At 38.4% G+C, this 20,476-nt stretch overlaps 1 protein-coding gene across 1 annotated transcript in view; it reads left to right on the top strand.

Annotated features, from left to right (window-relative positions):
• Positions 1–20,476, top strand: part of TTN (titin) — a gene marked incomplete at its 5' end in the record, with an annotated part of 249,006 nt that overhangs the window by 155,881 nt on the left and 72,649 nt on the right. The window contains 41 exons of the mRNA XM_080620353.1: positions 285–551; positions 698–795; positions 958–1,126; positions 1,219–1,485; positions 1,631–1,897; positions 1,989–2,267; positions 2,374–2,782; positions 2,885–3,009; positions 3,105–3,371; positions 3,944–4,213; positions 4,324–4,626; positions 4,749–5,051; positions 5,322–5,509; positions 5,597–5,711; positions 6,889–7,173; positions 7,467–7,618; positions 7,756–7,903; positions 8,069–8,246; positions 8,340–8,461; positions 8,559–8,846; positions 8,939–9,235; positions 9,350–9,536; positions 10,671–10,786; positions 10,881–11,180; positions 11,408–11,707; positions 11,797–11,902; positions 13,004–13,200; positions 13,301–13,606; positions 13,704–13,982; positions 14,401–14,700; positions 14,804–15,106; positions 15,204–15,578; positions 15,677–15,979; positions 16,447–16,746; positions 16,839–17,135; positions 17,235–17,519; positions 17,613–17,906; positions 18,293–18,592; positions 18,699–19,007; positions 19,100–19,290; positions 19,768–20,197. Coding sequence (XP_080476479.1) covers positions 285–551; positions 698–795; positions 958–1,126; positions 1,219–1,485; positions 1,631–1,897; positions 1,989–2,267; positions 2,374–2,782; positions 2,885–3,009; positions 3,105–3,371; positions 3,944–4,213; positions 4,324–4,626; positions 4,749–5,051; positions 5,322–5,509; positions 5,597–5,711; positions 6,889–7,173; positions 7,467–7,618; positions 7,756–7,903; positions 8,069–8,246; positions 8,340–8,461; positions 8,559–8,846; positions 8,939–9,235; positions 9,350–9,536; positions 10,671–10,786; positions 10,881–11,180; positions 11,408–11,707; positions 11,797–11,902; positions 13,004–13,200; positions 13,301–13,606; positions 13,704–13,982; positions 14,401–14,700; positions 14,804–15,106; positions 15,204–15,578; positions 15,677–15,979; positions 16,447–16,746; positions 16,839–17,135; positions 17,235–17,519; positions 17,613–17,906; positions 18,293–18,592; positions 18,699–19,007; positions 19,100–19,290; positions 19,768–20,197 — 10,275 coding nt within the window. The remainder of the gene's footprint in view (positions 1–284; positions 552–697; positions 796–957; positions 1,127–1,218; positions 1,486–1,630; positions 1,898–1,988; positions 2,268–2,373; positions 2,783–2,884; positions 3,010–3,104; positions 3,372–3,943; positions 4,214–4,323; positions 4,627–4,748; positions 5,052–5,321; positions 5,510–5,596; positions 5,712–6,888; positions 7,174–7,466; positions 7,619–7,755; positions 7,904–8,068; positions 8,247–8,339; positions 8,462–8,558; positions 8,847–8,938; positions 9,236–9,349; positions 9,537–10,670; positions 10,787–10,880; positions 11,181–11,407; positions 11,708–11,796; positions 11,903–13,003; positions 13,201–13,300; positions 13,607–13,703; positions 13,983–14,400; positions 14,701–14,803; positions 15,107–15,203; positions 15,579–15,676; positions 15,980–16,446; positions 16,747–16,838; positions 17,136–17,234; positions 17,520–17,612; positions 17,907–18,292; positions 18,593–18,698; positions 19,008–19,099; positions 19,291–19,767; positions 20,198–20,476) is intronic.

The raw sequence follows: 20,476 nt of genomic DNA, 5'->3' as shown, positions 1-20,476 counted from the left end.
TATGATAATTTGTGAGTAAAAACCCCATGGACAAGGATATCACTCAGTCTAACTTTACAGTAGGCTGAAAATAAGGAAATTAGCTAAATAAACTTAGTATGTCTGGGCATGAAAAATAATTAAAAAAAAACCCCAAAATGACACCTTCAGCAGAGACATCTAAGAGCCTTCCTGATTATTCAGTCAAAGAAAATTAGTACTGTTGTATGCAACAATTCGCTACTGGCAGAGGGCTGGCTATAGTTTAGGTCTTTTCTATCAAAAAATCTATTTGTTTCCTTTAGAACCCCCAGTTGAATTTACTAAACCACTTGAGGACCAGACTGTTGAAGAAGAGGCCACTGCAATACTGGAATGCGAAGTTTCCAGGGAAAATGCAAAAGTTCAATGGTTCAAAAATGGTGAAGAAATTCATAAAACAAAGAAGTATGATATAATTTCTGATGGCAGGGTCAGAAAACTCATTATCCACGGCTGCACACTGGATGATGCAAAAACATATAGTTGTAAAGTTAAGGATTTTAAGACATCCTGTTTCCTCAATGTAGAACGTAAGTCGTTAAAATTTTCTGCAAAATGTTAAAGTGCTATAAACTTTATATGCTAGTCTCTATGACTGACAATAATATCAATGCCAGCAATTTATTGTTCTCTACTGGAGAATCTCCTGTACTGAAAGTTTTCTTTTTTCTTATAGCTATTCGTCTTGAGTTCCTGAAACCCCTAACTGATCTTGAAGTGAAAGAAAAAGAATCTGCTCGGTTTGAATGTGAAATTTCCCGTCCAGGTGTCAAGGTCAATAATAATACTACTTTTGAATCTGAGTAACTCCTTCAACTAGTGGTTTTTTTTAAAAAAAACCTGACAACTTTATTATGTTATTACAAATGAACATACAACTGAAATTTATGATGAGCATGTTAATTTTAATGACCATGTTTATTTGCTCTGAAACAGGTGAAGTGGTTTAAAGATGGCATTGAAATTAGAAAAGGCAAAAAGTATGACATCATTTCCAAAGGAGCAGAACACATTCTTGTTGTCAACAAATGTGCCTTCGATGATGAAGCTGAATATGCCTGTGAAGCAAAAACAGCTCGAACTTCAGGACTACTTACAGTGATAGGTAAACACAGTGTTTTAGAATCTAATCTGTGAACAAGAAAAAAAGGGGGCTTGATGAAAGGATTTAATCATCTTTTAAAATTCTTGTTGCAGAGGAAGAGGCTGTTTTCACAAAAAATCTTCCTGATCTTGAAGTGAATGAAAATGACACTGTAAAATTGATCTGTGAAGTTTCAAAGCCTAATGCTGAAGTTACTTGGTTTAAAGGAGATGAGGAGGTGCCTGATGGTGCTAGATTTGAACACATTTCTGATGGCCGAAAGAGAATTCTTCTCATACATAATGCTCATCCTGAGGATGCTGGCAAATATACTTGCAAGCTCCCAAGCTCTAGTACAACCGGAAAACTTACTGTACATGGTAAGACAGTTATGTTGATGGCCTTGCTTTCTGAACAAACAAACAAAATAAAACAAACAGTAAGAGTACACAATTTGGTTTATTCTCTTCATAAGCAAAAACATAAAATAAATTAATATATATCTGCAATTTTTTTTTCTTTCAGAACTTACACCACAATTTCTTACCAGACCACAAAATCTTGAGGTTCTTGAAGGAGACAAAGCTGAATTTGTCTGTTCAGTATCCAAAGAGGCAATTTCGGTACAGTGGCTGAGGGATGACACAGTCCTGGAGCCTGGTGATAAGTACGACATCATTTCAGACGGCAAAAAGAGAACACTTGTAGTTAAAGACTCTATTCTAGGAGATGCAGGAAAGTATACTGTCATGGTTGGCGAAGCTAAAGCTACAGCGCGTTTAACAGTGATTGGTAAGCTTTATTTTATCAATGTGCAGGTGCATATTTTGTTGAATTCCTTATACTAGATGGTGTTCTATTTCTTCTTTTTCCTCAATTTCAGAAAAACTCAGGATTATAACTCCCCTTAAGGACCAAGAAGTTAGTGAGGGTCAAGAAATTATCTTCAACTGTGAAGTCAATAAAGAAGGTGCCAAAGAGAAGTGGTACAAAAATGATGAAGCAATATTTGATAGTGCAAAATACATTATTGTTCATAAGGATTTAGTTTACACTCTCAGAATCAGAGATGCACAGCTGAAAGATCAAGCTACCTATACCATTGCACTGTCAAACCAGAGAGGTGAACATGTCAAAAGCTTTGCTGCCTTAACCGTATTAGGTAAATAACTTGCACTGTATTAAAATTATTTCATCACCTTACATTCAATTTCACATTACGATCATGAGAATGTAAATTAATCACTTTGGGGTTTTTGTCTTAACAGAGGAGGATCTCAGAATTGTTGAGCCCCTTGAAGACATTGAGACAATGGAAAAGAAAACTGTCACTTTCTGGTGTAAAGTCAATCGCCTTAATGCAATCCTCAAATGGACAAAGAATGGTGAAGAGATCACATTCGACAGGCGCATTTTGTACAAAATTGATAAATACAAACACTCACTCATCATTAAAGACTGTGGGTTTATAGATGAAGGTGAGTACACTGTCACTGCTGGACAAGACAAATCTGTTGCAGAGCTTCTCATCACAGAAGCACCAGCAGATTTCATCGAACATCTCCGGGACCAGACCGTCACAGAATTTGATGATGCTGTCTTTACATGCCAACTTTCCAAAGAGAAAGCCAGTGTAAGATGGTACAGAAATGGAAGAGAGATAAAAGAAGGCAAAAAGTATGTACATTTTATTATGCCTATTAACATGCTAGACATGCTTGCTTCACTTTGTTGCCTTGTCTGGAAACTAAAATGCTGCTTGCTTACTCCCCCATAAAGATACCAGTTTGAAAAAGATGGAAATCTGCACAGATTAATCATTAAAGACTGCAGACTAGATGATGAGTGTGAATATTCCTGTGGCGTAGATGACAGGAAATCTAGGGCAAGACTTTTTGTTGAAGGTATGTGTAAAATTGAACAGGACTTATTTCTTCATTATTTAGTCATAATAGAAACAATATATAAATAACATGGAATGAATTGACATTTATTTCAGAAATCCCTGTTGAGATCATCCGACCACCACAAGATATTTATGAACCTCCTGGTACAGATGTCATCTTCATGGCTGAGTTGAACAAAGATGGTGTGGAGGTCAAGTGGTTGAGAAACAACATGATTATTGTCCAAGGTGACAAACATCAGATGATGAGTGAAGGAAAGGTCCACAGGCTGCAGGTGTGCGATATAAAGCCCCGTGACCAAGGGGAATACAGATTTATTGCCAAAGATAAAGAAGCTAGAGCTAAGCTTGAATTAGCCGGTAAGATGCTTGCTTTGTGTTTCTTTTATAAAATCTTAGGTTAGTGAGTTAACTAAATTGACTTTTCTTCTTTCAAAGAGTTGAATTAAAATTAATACACAATCAGGCTGAGATATAAGTCTGTAAACTGTATGAATTATAATTCAGGCAACAAACATTTTTTTATTCTTCCACCTTGATCCAAATGCTGAGCAAAAATTCAGTTTACTTTTCAGTGTCTATACGAAAAGCATGAACTGAACTTAAATGAAACAGAACCTTTCCATTAGGTTTCTGCAGATCTAAACCATGAAAACTATTTGGCCTACTCACTTCAGTCATATAAATCATTTAATTTCTAATTTTTCTATTTTACAGGATCAGACCAGTGATCCTCCCTTTATAGGAGGACACAGTACACACCAACCAGACTGAGCTTATTTCTCTGTAGCAATCCAATAAGTGTAGTAAGGATTTGCTCAGAATTCATACAACAGCTCCTTCAATTTTTTATGTTAGCTGACTAAAATTACTTCTTTTTTTAAAAAAAAAAAAATATGTAAGTACTTATTTGTCATATTCATCCACCTTAGCTGCACCCAGAATCAAGACTGGTGATCAAAACCTTGTGGTTGATGTTGGGAAGCCTTTAACTATGACTGTTCCATATGATGCCTACCCAAGAGCAGAAGCTGAATGGTTGAAAGGGGAGGAAAATCTGCCCACAGCAACTGTTGATACGACAACTGACTGTACTACCTTCAAAATTTATGAAGCAAAGATATCTGATAAGGGAAGGTACAAGGTTATACTTCGAAACAAGCATGGCCAGGCAGAAGCATTCATCAATGTACAGGTCATTGGTAAATACTCCTATTATTAAAACCTTGCTTACATTTATTTAAGCCAGAGGGAAAGAAAAAAAAAAAGCAAAGAGATGCAATGCCCTAAGCTATTGTCATATTTCTGCTAGATGTTCCAGGTCCAGTTAGAAACTTGGAAGTCACTGAAATTTATGATGGTGAAGTTGGCCTTGCCTGGCAAGAACCAGAAAGTGACGGTGGAAGTAAAATAATAGGCTATGTTGTTGAAAGACGTGATATCAAGCGCAAAACCTGGATTATGGTCACTGATCGTGCCGAAAATTGTGAATACACTGTTACTGGACTGCAAAAAGGAGGTGTTGAGTACCTCTTCCGTGTTAGCGCACGGAACAGAGTGGGCACTGGTGAGCCCGTGGAAACAGATACACCTGTGGAAGCTAAGAGCAAATTTGGTGAGCAGTAGTTATGAAAAATTCAGTGTTTGGTGACAGTGTAAGCAAAGCAGTACAAACTCAAACAGTAGGTAAAACCCACGTACCTTGTTCTTCCTTTTTCCCCCTAAAATAAAATGCAGATGTTCCTGGACCTCCTCAGAATGTAGAAGTTACCGATGTGAACAGGTTTGGAGCTACACTTACCTGGGAACCACCTGAGTACGATGGAGGATCTCCAATTACTGGCTACATTATTGAACTGCGTAACAGAGCTTCCATCAAATGGGAGCCAACTATGACCACTGGAGCTGATGAACTGTCAGCCATCTTGACTGATGTTGTGGAAAATGAAGAATATTTCTTCAGAGTAAGAGCTCAAAACATGGTTGGAGTTGGCAAACCAAGTCCTGCTACACGTGCAGTAAAAATTATGGACCCAATCAGTAAGTATGCAAACGCTGATTGTGACTGCACTATGAGACAGGGACATTTTGGCTGTTTTTATATTATGTGTGCACCATCTGGTTCAGTAAGAAATCCAAATATCTTTTTTCTGAAATTAGAATCCAACCAATTAAAAAAAAAAAAAAAGGTTTAGAAGAAAGCTATGCAATGGTTTTAAAAATAGTACTTTAAGGTATAGACAGCTGATATGCAAACCCATGCTCCTTTGTAAGTTGCAAAAAAACATTTTTCTCTCAAATTATTTTCAGAGAGACCAAGTCCTCCCATTAACCTTGATCATTCAGATCAAACTAAGTCATCAGTGCAGCTCACATGGGAACCTCCTCTCGACGATGGAGGAAGTCCAGTCTTAGGCTATATTGTTGAAAGGCAAGAAGAAGGAACAGACAAGTGGATTCGCTGTAACCCAAAATTAGTACCTGCTCTTACTTTTAAGGTAAGATGTTCTGTTCATCAACAAAATAATCAAAATGTGCAGATCATCTTTGATATGAGCTACAAAATTATTATTTGTGTTGTTTAGGTTACTGGATTGAAACCGGGATCCAGTTATTACTACAGAGTCTCAGCAGAAAATGCAGCTGGTGTGTCTGACCCAGCAGAGGCTATTGGGCCGTTAACTGCAGATGATACTTTTGGTAAGCCATATGCTATTTATTAAAGATAACTAATCAGATAAGGCACACAAATGCATCTTGTGCATAATATGTATATTTTCACCAAATAACTGCTGTGCCAACTGGTATAAAGAGCCTTAGGCTTTTCAGATTCTGGCTGTTTCTCCTCTGTTATGAATTATGCAGATAATTAGCTGTACTATTAGAGACAGACCTGCTAGGTTGCCTGAAGAGCATTCTTCCTTATATGTAACCTGAACTTCTCTGGTGTAAGTTTAAACCCATTACCCCTTGTCCTGTCACTACAGTCCCTCATGAAGAGTCCCTCCCCAGCATCCTTGTAGGCCCCCTTCAGATACTGGAAGGCTGCTCTGAGGTCTCCACGCAGCCTTCTCTTCTCCAGGCTGAACAGCCCCAACTTTCTCAGCCTGTCTTCATACGGGAGGTGCTCCAGTCCCCTGATCATCCTCGTGGCCCTCCTCTGGACTTCTTGCAACAGTTCCATGTCCTTTTTATGCCAAGGACACCAGAACTGTACACAGTGCTCCACTTTGTGCACAGTTTGGGCCTGGAGCAAGCAGTCCTGCTTCCTCTCAACTTCCCGGATATCTCTCAGTTTCCTCACAGCCTCTGGCGGCTCAGACACCTGCTGCAGGAGTACCTCCAGCAGAGCGCAAGAGTGCAGCCCTGCCCATTGTGCACCCCCGCCTCAGAAGACCAGCGCAGGCACTTTCTGCACCCTGAGCTCTGCGTTGCAGCCTCCCCTCTCATCGGTTCTGTCTGGGTGCCAATGCTACCTCTGCCGGGGCAGCCGGAGCAGAGCTCTCAAACCGGGCCCTGGCCCCTTGAGGCGAGGGATCACCACCCTGCTCGAGCTGGAGCGCAACCTGCCCTGTTTGCCGCGCTCCCTGGGGCGGGTTTTCCCTGCTCAGGGCGGTGCCGCCCCTCCTGGCACCGCGCCTTGTGAATCACTGCTCGCCTCAGCGAAGCTGCCGGCTCCTGCGCCAGGCCTGGCGGGGACTTGAAGCTCTCTTGGTGACTCTTGCTGCTCAGAATTGAGGCTCCTGGGCACTGTGTTTCCCCTTGCCCCAGTGTTGAAGGCTGCTGTCTGGAGATACCTCAGAAAAAAATAAAATAAAATTGGCCATTTCAGAATATCTGAAAAGATTTCACCAAATCACTTTTGTGCTTTTTCCAGTTGGACCTACAATGGACCTAAGCGCGTTTAAAGACGGGCTGGAAGTTATTGTTCCAGAGCCAATCAAGATCCGTGTTCCTATCACTGGCTACCCTGTGCCAACTGCCACATGGTCTTTTGGTGACCAAGTCTTCGAAGAGGGTGATCGTGTAACAGTGAAGACAACTGCCTCCTTTGCAGAACTCATAATTACTCCAAGTGAACGTCCAGACAAGGGAATTTATTCCTTAACGTTAGAAAACCCTGTGTCATCTGTTTCAGGAGAAATTAACGTTAATGTCATCGGTATGTGGACATGTATATATTCTAGGAATAACATTCGCTATTTATATTGCTAAAATCTATTTAGGTTAATCATGTGAAATCACACAACTTTCAGTAAACCACATATATTAAAATATAACTAAAACCTAGAAATCCATCATCAAAAAGACCCTCTTTTCTGGTTTTCAATATCCAAGTTTGCTGTTTAAGGAAGCATGACTAAGAAGAGTAAATCTTCTGGCAGACAGATTACATAGAGATCATCTGTCAAATTCTGATTACAAAATAATTAATACAATTTCTATGGTTTCTAGCTCGTCCAAGTGCACCAAGAGAACTCAAAGTTTTAGACATAATCAGGAACACAGTACAATTGTCATGGGAACCTCCAGAAGACGATGGTGGAAGTCCAGTTACTGGCTATATAATTGAAAAACGTGAAGTAAGCCGGAAAACATGGAGCAAAGTAAGTTCATTCTTTGTAATTTCCATTTCTATTTGCCATATTGTTTCCACATGTGCTACTGAATTTTATGTCTTATTTTGGTAATTGCCCTTTGGAAATGGATTTTAGAAACACATTGGATACTTCGTTCTCTCTAGGTTATGGATCATGTTGTTGACCAAGAGTTCACTGTACCTGACCTCATCCAAGGAAAAGAATATTTGTTCAGAGTTTCTGCATGCAATAAATGTGGCCCAGGAGAACCTGCATATATTGATGAACCAGTAAATATGTCAGCACCAGCAAGTAAGTCAACTGTTTCACATTGCTGCTGATTTTCTGTTTCTGAAATCTTGTTGATTTTCTTTAAAATAAAATGTAAAAAAAAAAAAAAAAAAAGGCAAAAAACAAAAGAAACCCACCTTCCTTGGACTGGTTTCTAAGACCCCATTTGTTTTTAATTTTTAATAGCGGTGCCTGATCCACCAGAGAATGTTAAATGGAGGAACCCAACATCAAAAGGAATCTTCCTAACATGGGAGCCTCCTAAATATGATGGTGGTGCCCGCATAAAAGGTTATCTGGTAGAAAAATCTCAGCGTGGCACAGACAAGTGGGAGACTTGTGGGGAACCTGTTGTTGAAACAAAGTAAGTAAATTAACATCAGAAGATATATCCTTTTAACTAACTGTATCCTCACCACTTTAAATATCTGGATTTTTTTGTTTGTTTAACAAACAGGATGGAAGTAACAAAACTCAAGGAAGGAGAGTGGTATGCATATCGGGTTAAGGCTTTGAACAGAATAGGAGCTAGCAAGCCAAGTAAGCCAACAGATGATATTCAAGCCATTGATGCAAAAGGTAATTACTTCAGTCACTGAATTACAATAGCTGCTTTATTTTACTAATCTCTGAAATACTGTTTCTACAACAATGATTTTATTCTTTCCTAAATCAGAGGCTCCAGAAATTTTCTTAGATGTGAAGCTTCTTGCTGGACTTACAGTGAAAGCTGGAACTAAAATTGAGCTGCCAGCTAAAGTGGTTGGAAAGCCTGAGCCCCAGATTACTTGGACCAAGGCTGACAAAATTTTGAGGCCTGATGACAGAATCACCATTGAAACCAAACCTAATCATTCTACAGTCACTATTACAGACAGCAAGAGGAGTGACAGTGGAACCTATATTATAGAAGCTGTAAATACCAGTGGACGTGCTACTGCTGTTGTTGAAGTTAATGTTCTTGGTATGCATGTATTTTATATTTTTATAAAAATCATTAGTAATGTCCTGAGGTATGTAAGCAGAAGATTAACATTCATATTTTGTCTTCTACAGATAAACCTGGGCCACCGGCTGCATTTGATGTATCAGAAATCACAAATGAATCCTGTCTTCTGACATGGAATCCTCCACGAGATGATGGGGGTTCTAAAATTACCAACTATGTCCTTGAGAAAAGAGCTACAGACAGTGAAATATGGCACAAGTTGTCATCAACTATAAAGGATACAAATTTCAGAGCTACTAATTTAACTCCTCGTAAAGAATATGTGTTCCGAGTCAGTGCTGAGAACATGTATGGTATTGGGGAGCCAGTAGAGTGTAGCCCCATCATTGCAAAATACTCATTTGGTTAGTTGATTAAATTGTTAAATTTTTACTTTTTTTTTGGGGGGGGGGAGGGGGAGGAGTGGAAGAAAGCATCTATTGATAACTTTGGGTTTTGTTTTTTATTAATTTATACAGATCCACCAGGCCCTCCAACAGGTCTCAAGCCTACAGAGGTCACTAAAGACTCAGTCACCTTAACATGGAATGAACCAGATGAAGATGGTGGCAGCCCCATAACTGGCTACTGGGTTGAAAGATATGATCCTGAGCAGGATAAATGGATAAAATGCAATAAAATGCCAGTGAAAGATACAACATTCAAGTAAGACTATAGTCAGTTTAGTCTGAAATAGGTCACAGAGACATAAAAATGTAACAGAAGCCTTTTAAACAAGTTTTATGTTGCCCTTGATCCTTTTTCCTTGCTTCCATGAGTTCAGAACAAACTAACACAGAATCATAGAATCATAGAATCATAGAATGGTTCAGGTTGGAAAGGCGCTTAAGATCATCTAGTTCCAATCCCCTGCCATGGGCAGGGATGCCTCACCCTAGACCATGTTGCCCAAAGCTTTGTCCAACCTGACCTTGGACACTGCCAGGAATGGAGTATTTACCACTTCTTTGGGCAACCTGTTCCAGTGCCTCACCACTCTCACAGTAAAGAAGTTCTTCCTTCTATGTAACCTGAGCTTCACCTGTTTCAGTTCAAAGGCATTACCCCTTGTCCTGTCACTACAGTCCTTGATGAAGAGTCCCTCTCCCTCATCCTTTGTAGGCCCCCTTCAAGTATTTGAAGGCTTCTATGAGGTCTCCACACAGCCTTCTCTTCTCCAGGCTGAACAGCCCAAATTTTTTCAGCCTGTCTTCATATAGGAGGAGCTCCAGCCCCCTGATCATCCTTGTGGCCCTCTCTGGACTTGTTCCAACAGCTCCATGTCCTTCTTTTGTTAAGAACACCAGAACTGCACACAATACTCCAAGTGGGGCCTCACAAGAGCATCTGGTGACATACTTGTTTTGATAATTAATTTTTAAGAAGAATGTCTTTACAGAAGAGTAAATTCTCTTTCTTTTTAATGTACGCTTAATAACTTCTGTCCTACATGGTAATTCATAAAATATTCTAAAATAGCAAACATACCTGTCTCAAGTATCAATTTGTCAAAACCCTGGGATTTTTTTTCTCCTGATACTTGCATTAACTAACAACCATGGAAAATGCAAAAATGAAAGATGGCTCTCAAACCACTGGTTTCTATGTCATGGTGCAGAATTTTACTGTTGACAATATACCTATTTTGAATGTTCACAATTTCATAAAACAACATTAGCAGTGATTTGGGTATTTTCAGATTTTCCAGGTAAACTGTAGTACAAAGAGTAGAGAGAATAATGTCTTAGGCACAAGTTAATGTGTAGATTTGGTTTAATCAAACTTAATTTTTATTTCCAGAGTTAAAGGTCTTACGAATAAGAAGAAATATAAGTTCCGTGTCTTGGCAGAGAATCTTGCAGGACCTGGAAAACCAAGCAAGGAAACAGAGCCAATCTTAGTGAAAGACCCAATTGGTATAATAAACACATTTTTAATGGTTTAGTTTAACGAAAACAAGCAAAAAAAATTTCATTTCTATCATGTAATTAATATTGGATTTCTGTCTAGATCCACCGTGGCCTCCTGGAAAGCCAACTGTGAAAGATGTTGGCAAGACATCATTATCCCTTAGCTGGACAAAACCAGAACATGATGGAGGGGCAAAGATCGAATCTTATGTCATTGAACTATTAAAGACTGGAACAGATGAGTGGGTGAGAGTGGCTGAAGGAGTTCCCACAACGGAACACTTCCTTAAAGGGCTTATGGAGAAACAAGAATATTCATTCCGTGTAAGAGCTGTGAACAAGGCTGGCGAGAGTGAGCCCAGTGAACCCAGTGACCCTGTGCTGTGCAAGGAGAGGCTCTGTAAGTATTGTTTCAGAACATGTTGCTGCTCCAGATACACTATAAAAGAGCCATGTCTGCTTGTCTCTGTAGACACCAAGTGAACTCCTGGAAGGCTTATGAAATATTAAAATCTGTTCTGCTTCATCTAAGAAAATACTAAGGTTTAATAGTGTGTATTCCCTCTTTTACAAGACCTTTGATGGTAAATACGCCAACCTGTTTTATTTTCTTTTTATATTTTACAGATCCTCCTTCACCACCTCGGTGGCTTGAGGTTATTAATATTACTAAAAACACAGCAGATCTTAAATGGACAGTACCAGAGAAGGATGGAGGTTCCCCAATTACCAACTACATTGTTGAAAAGAGAGATGTAAGGCGTAAAGGCTGGCAGACAGTTGATACAACAGTGAAAGATACCAAGTACACAGTGAGCCCACTGACTGAAGGCTCATTGTATGTGTTCCGTGTGGCTGCTGAAAATGCCATTGGACAGAGTGACTATTGTGAAATAGAAGATTCAGTGCTTGCTAAAGATACTTTCAGTAAGTTTGAGATTTGCTTACTGAGTAATATGTAGAAACAGCTCACGTGTAATGGATTCTTCTTCTAATCTGTGTATTTTTTTCCTTAGCAACTCCTGGGCCTCCATATGCTCTTACAATAGTTGAAGTGACAAAAGGTCATGTGGATTTGAAATGGGAACCACCTAAGAATGATGGTGGCAGACCAATTCAAAGGTAAGTTTTAAGTTTGTGCATTGTTTCCTATAGATTAGGATATTTTAATGAATCAATATGTTTCTTTCAAAATGTTTAAATTTTAAATGGACATTTTTAATATGAAAAAGAGATGGATGAATGTAAAAGAGAAGCCATGTGGTCAAAGCAGTTAAGGGTTTGGTTTTAAAATGTGGAAATTATGTAAGTATAAATAACCTAATGTGAATGAACAATGAATGTTTGTCAATGTCCTCAAAACATCTAATCAGATTAAATTGAACTATATATAAAATATAAAAAAAATTAATGAAACTGTAGTCTTCAGTTCCTCCAGAGCTGTAGCCACTTAAATCCATCTACCAAGTAATATTGTTACATTTTCCTTCTGCCTTAGTTTCTCATTCAAACTGTATACACTGAGCTAAGATGGAGCTTCATCACTTTTCTGTTCATTCTCCTCTTTATCACACTTTTCAAGCGTTTAGACTGTTGAAAATGGTCCAAAATGAGACTGGTTTACTCCTTTGCGTTGCTTCTAACTTTTTGTTTTCTTTGGTTTCTAAACTATCCGTCCTCTGAAATTCACCTTGAATTACAGTTAGATTTTTCCTCTTTATATTTTCGTTTTTCTTCTCCTTCCCAGTCACAGTAAGCATGTCTTAAACAGACAACTACAGAGATCTGCCTGAAACACTAAAAGTCACTTTATTTGCATTTCCTATAGTTTATCACAGGCAAAATGTTAACAACTGAGTAACTTACAGATAAATAATATCTAAAAATATTCTCAGTGGACTAACCACTGAGATCCAAACTAGCAAAGACACAAGTATAGCTTGGAGATTCTTTTCTATCTGCAGCTCTCTAAAATCTGAGAACACAGCAGAAGTTCAAGAATTGTTTTTTACAATTGTGTTTGTCAGTAATGTCAGCCCCATTACATCCAAGACCTACCAGGGCTTAAGGGGCTGAATTGTGAAGTAAAGTCCACTGTGACCCTCTCAACTTTTTTTTTCCATTTTCTAAACTATTCTAATTTCTATTTATCTCTTTTATTGAGCAAGAAGTCTGAAGTGTTCATATTGCAGTGCCTCATAGTATTTTCCCTAATTTATTCAGATATGTTATTGAAAAGAAAGAAAAACTGGCCACTCGCTGGGTAAAAGCTGGCAAGACGGCTGGTCCAGACTGCAATTTCAGAGTGACTGATGTCATCGAAGGTACAGATGTACAGTTCCAGGTTCGTGCAGAAAATGAAGCTGGCTGTGGTCACCCCAGTGAACCAACTGACCTCATTCATATTGAAGATCCAACAAGTAAGTAATAGTGTAATATGCAGTGTATTATAGAAGCAAAGTACTGTGTAGAATAGATATTATGGAAGAAAAATTACACAATTCTTTTCTATATCTGCAGGTCCTCCTTCACCTCCTCAGGATTTACATGTGACAGATGCAGGTCGAAAGCATATTTGCATTGCATGGAAACCACCTGAGAAGAATGGTGGAAGCCCTATTATTGGATATAATGTTGAGATGTGCGAAGCAGGAACAGAAAAATGGATGCGGATCAATTCTCGTCCAATAAAAGATCTAAAATGTAAAGTGGAGGAAGGTGTTGTTCCAGACAAAGAGTATGTGCTGAGAGTCAGAGCAGTTAATGCTGTTGGAGCTAGTGAGCCATCAGACATCTCAGAAAAAGTTGTTGCCAAGGACCCAGACTGTAAGAATAGATTCCATTTTTTTTTTTGTCAGATCTGCATAACTGAAAAAGTAAGGTGTTTGGCAACTTTCTAGTAATACTATACTTACTTTTACAGGTAATCCAACCATTGATCTACAAACTCGTGACATTGTTGTTGTCAAAGGACAGAAATTAAGTATTCCTGTACCCTTCAGAGCTGTTCCATTGCCAACTATCACATGGCACAAAGATGGCAAAGAGTTGAAAGCTGGTGACAGAACAACAATGAAGAGTGATTACGCCTCTGCATTGCTTGAAGTCATAGACAGTGTTCATGCTGATGCTGGTGTTTATACCATCACATTGGAGAACAAGCTGGCATCAACGACTGGTTCAGTCAATGTCAAGGTCATAGGTAACTAGGCTTATCCTCACTTAAGCCCTGCAGGTGACAGAAAAAAGGACTAGAAAAATCCCTTTTCTGCCATGTGGAGAAGTCACTTCAACTCAGACACACATTAAAAGGCATTAATGTACAAAATCCCACAAAGAAACCCCAAGACTTTACACCAAATTGGTCTAACTACTCAGTGGCTGCTTAAAGCCAAATTATTATGAATAGTCATCTTATACATATGAAAATACCTGTAAGAATTCTGAATATTTTTCACCTTTAGGAGCATAAATTCATATATATATATATATATATAGTGTGTAGCTAACATTTGTGGGTTTGGTCTTCTTTCTGCAAAGCAAAGAAATGCAATGCAATTTCATATTTGTAGGAATACAGTTTCCCATCTATTTAGTTTTATTATCCTTATTTAAAACAGGTCCACCTGGACAGTGTAAAGACATTAAGGCAAGCGAAGTAACTAAGAATTCTTGCAAAATATCCTGGGAACCTCCAGACTTTGATGGTGGCACTCCTATACTGCATTATGTTCTGGAGCGCAGAGAAGCTGGTCGTAGAACATATATCCCAGTTATGTCTGGTGAAAATAAGCTTTCATGGCAAGTCAAAGATCTTATCCCAAACAGTGAATATTATTTCCGTGTTAAAGCTGTCAATAAGATTGGAGGAGGTGAATATCTTGAACTAAGAAACCCAATCACTGCAGAAGACCCGAAACGTAAGATTTTTTTTTACTACTAAATAATCACCAAATTGAATTTTAACTAAAATCTTTAAACTTTCTTTTCTTATATAATCCCTCTTTTGCTACTCTTCCACAGAGCCTCCAGATCCTCCTGTTGACCTTGAAGTCCATAATCCAACGTCAAAATCAGTAACACTTACATGGAAACCACCCCTGTTTGATGGTGGAAGCAAGATTATGGGCTACATAATAGAAAAGCTCGCTAAGGGCAAGGAGAGGTGGGAGAGGTGCAATGACTATCTGGTACCTCTGTTAACTTACCCAGTGAAAGGTCTTGAGGAAGGAAAGGAATATCAGTTTCGTGTTCGTGCTGAGAATGCCGCTGGCATTAGTGAGCCCTCTCGGATTACTCCTTTTGTGAAAGCTGTGGATCCTATTGGTATGAATTGCTCATTTGATTATTTGTAGTAGTTGCCATACATCCTCAAATATATTGGAATATTCTACTCTCAATTTATTATTCTGTGTTATTACAGATGCTCCAAAAGTCTTCCTAGCTGCAAATCTGCAGTCTGGCCTTGAGGTGAAAAGAGGTGATGAGATCATACTTGAGGCACATATTTCAGGGTCACCTTATCCATCTATCACTTGGCTGAGGAATGATGAAGTTGTCACACCAGAGGAAATCAAAAAGAGAGTACCAACATATACAAGGAAGAAGAAGGATGAAGCTGAAGAAGAGAAACCTTTCCAGCTTTCACTGCCAGAACGTATGAGTATTGACAACCATAAAGAAGGAGAGTCTATACTATCAGTTCGTGACTCCATCAGAGCTGACCATGGCACATTTACAATTAAAGTGGAAAATGATCACGGTGTTGCAAAAGCCTCATGTGAAGTCAATGTTTTAGGTATATTATGAATGTCCTTAAAAACACTAAGTTGTTCAGAGCGTTGGGTAAGAATTGCTCAAGATGATTACTCATAATTTTTATTGCTTTACCAACAGATACACCTGGGCCTCCAATCAACTTTGTATTTGAAGATGTCAGGAAAAATTCTGTCATTTGCAAGTGGGAGCCTCCCCTTGATGATGGTGGAAGTGAAATCCTGAACTATGTACTGGAAAAGAAAGATAATACCAAAGCTGAAATGGGCTGGGTCACTGTCAGTTCAACACTCAGGCATTGCAAATTCCATGTAACAAAACTGATTGAAGGAAAAGAATATCTCTTCCGTGTATTTGCTGAAAATAGAGTTGGATCAGGGCCACCATGTGTTTCAAAACCAATGACAGCAAAAGATCCTTTCTGTAAGTTTTAATTTTAAAATACAACCTTTTCAGAAAACCAGTGTAAAACTACACAGACTCTTAGAATACTCAGCTTCATCTATGTGAATGTTTCCCACAAGAAGTTTGAGCAATATAATTATTATTTATTGCATATTTTAAACTATTGAAATAAAGGGAAATACTGAAAACAATCTAATTTCAATGGCAAGGGAATAAGAATGGCAATCACAGTCTTAAAACTTCACACTTAACACCCTGACATTTGAATAGTGACATTCTCTATGTTCAGTAAACTAATATTCTTACAAAGAGAGAGAACCGTTGATCACTGATTGCAGTTAGAAATCAAAGTTCCTAAGAAAGAGAGTAGAAGAACTATGAATTACTTAAAATTAGTAATTTCTCATATCTTAGTTCTCTCTTAGCTTTGAGTAAACGCTGAGAAAGACAGGAATGATGACAAAATTACAATTCTTTTTTTTCAGCTCCACCAGATCCACCTAATAAGCCTGATGTGGAGGATGTTACCAGCAACAGTATGTTGGTTAAATGGAATGAACCAAAAGACAATGGCAGCCCAATCATAGGATATTGGATTGAAAAACGTGAAATTAATAGTACTCATTGGGCTCGGGTCAACAGGAGCCTTGTGAATGCTCTGGAAATAAAAGTTGATGGACTATTGGAAGGTTTAACCTACATCTTTAGAGTATGTGCTGAAAATGCAGCTGGTCCTGGGAAATTTAGTCCCCCATCAGATCCAAAAACTGCACAGGACCCGATAAGTAAGTAGCTTAGCAGAAGCTAATAGCAGACAGGAAACAGAGCAGGATCCACCTTAAACCTTTAACTTTGATTTACACCTATTTATTTATAGTGCCACCTGGTCCACCGATTCCAAGGGTTGCTGATACAAGCTCAACTTCTATTGAGTTAGAATGGGAGCCTCCTGCATATAATGGTGGTGGAGATATCACTGGTTACCATGTATATAAACAACTGGTGGGAGTAAACGAGTGGTCACGTTGCACAGAGAAACCCATTAAGGTCCAACAGTATACTGTTAAAGAAGTCAGAGAAGGTGCAGACTATAAACTCCGTGTTACTGCACTTAATGCAGCTGGTGAAGGACCACCTGGTGAAACTGAACCCACAACAGTTGCAGAACCTAAAGGTATTGCAATTGTATTAATTTCAAGAAATATCCAACTGCTTAAAAAGTCTTTTTGAGTCTCTCATTTAAACTAATGAACTGCTTCTCTCTTTTCTGCAGAGCCTCCCACAGTTGAGCTGGATGTTTCTGTCAAAGCAGGCATTCAGGTCATGGCTGGACAAACTATTAAAATTCCTGCTACTGTGACAGGACGTCCTACTCCCACCATTGTATGGGCTGTGGAAGAGGGTGAATTAGACAAAGATCGAGTTGTTATTGAAAATGTTGGCACAAAATCTGAATTAACCATTAAGAATGCATTAAGAAAAGACCATGGAAGATATGTAATTACTGCTACCAATAGCAGTGGCTCCAAGTCTGCAGGAACCAGAGTAGAAGTATTTGGTAAGAAAAAAAAAAAAAATTTGATCAGCTGAGCATTTCTTCTGGTGAGACAACGTTTGGGCTTTATCCTACTTGTTTGATTTTGGTTTTCAGATGTTCCTGGGCCAGTCCTTGACCTAAAGCCAGTGGTCACAAACAGAAAGATGTGTTTGCTGAACTGGTCTGATCCTGAAGATGATGGTGGCAGTGATATCACAGGCTTTATTGTTGAGCGGAAGGATGCCAAAATGCATACATGGAGACTAGCTGTAGATACAGAGAGATCTAAATGTGATATAACAGGTCTAGTTGAAGGGCAAGAATATAAATTCCGTGTTAGTGCCAAGAATAAGTTTGGTACTGGTCCACCTGTTGAAATAGGACCTATTCTCGCAGTTGATCCATTAGGTAAGATGACTAATTTTATGGGGGGTTTAAACAATTTTTAATTGTAGATTAAAAAACCAGTATTGTTTTGTGGATTTCTTTCTATCTATAAAGTGTATTTACTTTTCTACTGGTTGAAGCATCTGCCTTAGATTAATGACTTCAGTCAGATCCCTGAGTCAGCTCTGTGAAACTACTATGGTTCTTTATGTAACAAAATACTGATATTTACTGAGACAGTATTTGTTACCTTTTTATCCACATACATGAGAAACTTTATCCCTAACCATACTCACATACTTTGCGTACAAAAGTATGGCTTTAAAAAGCCAGAGATACTGTATTTGTATGATTAAAAATTCTCTGTTTTTTAAAGTTTTTTTATTATGATTTTTCCATGTTAATAGGTCCTCCAACAGCACCTGAGAGGTTTATGTACACAGAGAGGACAAAGTCAAGCATTACACTTGATTGGAAACCTCCACGTAGTGATGGTGGCAGTCCAGTCTTAGGATATATTGTTGAGAAGAGGAGACATGACTCTAAAGACTATGAAAGAGTTAATGCAAGGCTCTGTCCAACAACATCTCTTCTTGTTGATAAACTTGACGAACTTCATATGTATGAATTCCGTGTCAAAGCTGTCAATGCTATTGGAGAAAGTGAACCATCATTGCCTCTCAATGTAGTTATACAAGATGATGAAGGTATATCTGCTTTAAAGAAGTCCATACAAATATCTCCAGAACACTGCAAGGTAATTTCTCTGTTTTATCTCAGTCTTTAATCTACCATTTTTCTTCTTGTTTTCAGTACCTCCAACTGTTACATTACGCTTGGCTGTGAGAGGAGATACTATCAAAGTGAAGGCAGGAGAACCAGTTAATATTCCTGCTGATGTAACAGGTCTGCCAATGCCAAAGATTGAATGGGACAAGAATGAAGTTGTAATTGACCAAACATCCAATGCACTTAAGATAACCAAGGAAGAAGTATCTAGAAGTGAGGCAAAAACTGAACTTATCCTGCCAGCAGCAGTGAGGGCTGATAAAGGCACTTACACTGTGAGAGCTTCCAATCGTCTTGGCACTGCATTTCGCAATGTGCATGTTGAAGTGTATGGTAAGGATGCAACATTTTTAATAAAATGACAGCTAATAGAATTCTTTTGCTTTTTTCTTAATGTGATTCTATGCTCTGCTGCTTTCATACAGATCGTCCTTCTCCACCAAGAAATCTGGCTGTTTCTGATATTAAAGCAGAATCATGTTATTTAACATGGGATGCGCCTCTTGATAATGGTGGTAGTGAAATTACCCATTACATTATTGAGAAACGTGATGCTAGTAGGAAGAAAGCTGAGTGGGAAGAAGTCTCCAAAAGTGTTGTTGACAGAAGATTTGGGGTAATTTATAAAATATCTTTATTAAATACTTTAGTATGCATAAAAAAATAACAATAATGCACATCTCATGAAAACTGCTATTTGCAGATACCTGCTCATGCTCCATTTAGACTCCAGAATCATTGGATGGATGTTGCCCATCTATGTCTGTGTGTTTTCCTCATGTGACCAAAAAAAAAAAAAAAGTTCTCTTTTGCTACTTAATCTCAAATTAATTTAGAAGACATCTTCCTCTCCATTTTTTAAGCATTATTCATAGCTTTACCAACTGCAAAACCAAAACACTTTTAAAGTTTGGTCCCATGCATGTGAAATAATAATATCCCTAGAGCATTATATACAATTGTGTAGTACATAAACATAGGTATGTCACTAAGATTCCAAGACATAATTTAAAGTGAAAACTGCTGCGTAATGTCAAATTTATTTAAGTTTATTCTGAAAGTAGCCAGCTATTGATTTAAATCTTATTTTCAGGTATGGAATCTTGCAACAAATGAAAAATATCAGTTTAGAGTCCGGGCTGTAAACAAATATGGAATAAGTGATGAATGCCTCTCAGAAAAAGTTGTTATTAAGGATCCCTATGGCCTTCCTGGACCCCCTGGCAAGCCAAAAATTTTAGATCGCACCAGATCATCAATGCTGGTGACTTGGGAGCCTCCTTTGAATGATGGTGGCAGCCCAATAACTGGCTATTGGTTGGAGAAAAGAGAGGTGGGAGGTGTCTACTGGTCACGTGTTAACAGAGCTCCAGTAACAAAGCCATCAGTAAAAGGTCTACAGTACAATGTGCTTCGTTTGGCTGAAGGTGTTGAATACCAGTTTAGAGTTATGGCTGAAAATCTTGCTGGAATTGGTCCTCCCAGTGAACCATCAGATCCTGCCTTAGCAGCAGATCCCATATGTAAGTATATAATTTGTGTGACTGTTTTAAAAGACTGTATCACACCAGAACCAAAATGTGCTGCTATAATTTATATTGAATTTCATGCAATTAATCCAATACTTTGTTTTCATTAAGCCAAAAAAAATATATTGACTCAAAAAGTAGTTTTCTGATCTGCTGTTTGTCAGCATTTTGAAAATAATTAGCTTTAATTTTTTTTTTTTACCTCTTTTAAGAACCTTACATTGTGATAACACCAGGGCAAACACTACCAAATGAACCTGAGTTCAGAATCAG

The sequence above is a fragment of the Psittacula echo genome (assembly GCF_963264785.1).
Source record: "Psittacula echo genome assembly, chromosome: 6".
Classification (NCBI taxonomy): Eukaryota; Metazoa; Chordata; class Aves; order Psittaciformes; family Psittacidae; genus Psittacula; species Psittacula echo.
The sequence above is the reverse complement of the archived record's forward strand: the minus strand, read 5'-3'. Positions and strand labels throughout refer to the sequence as shown.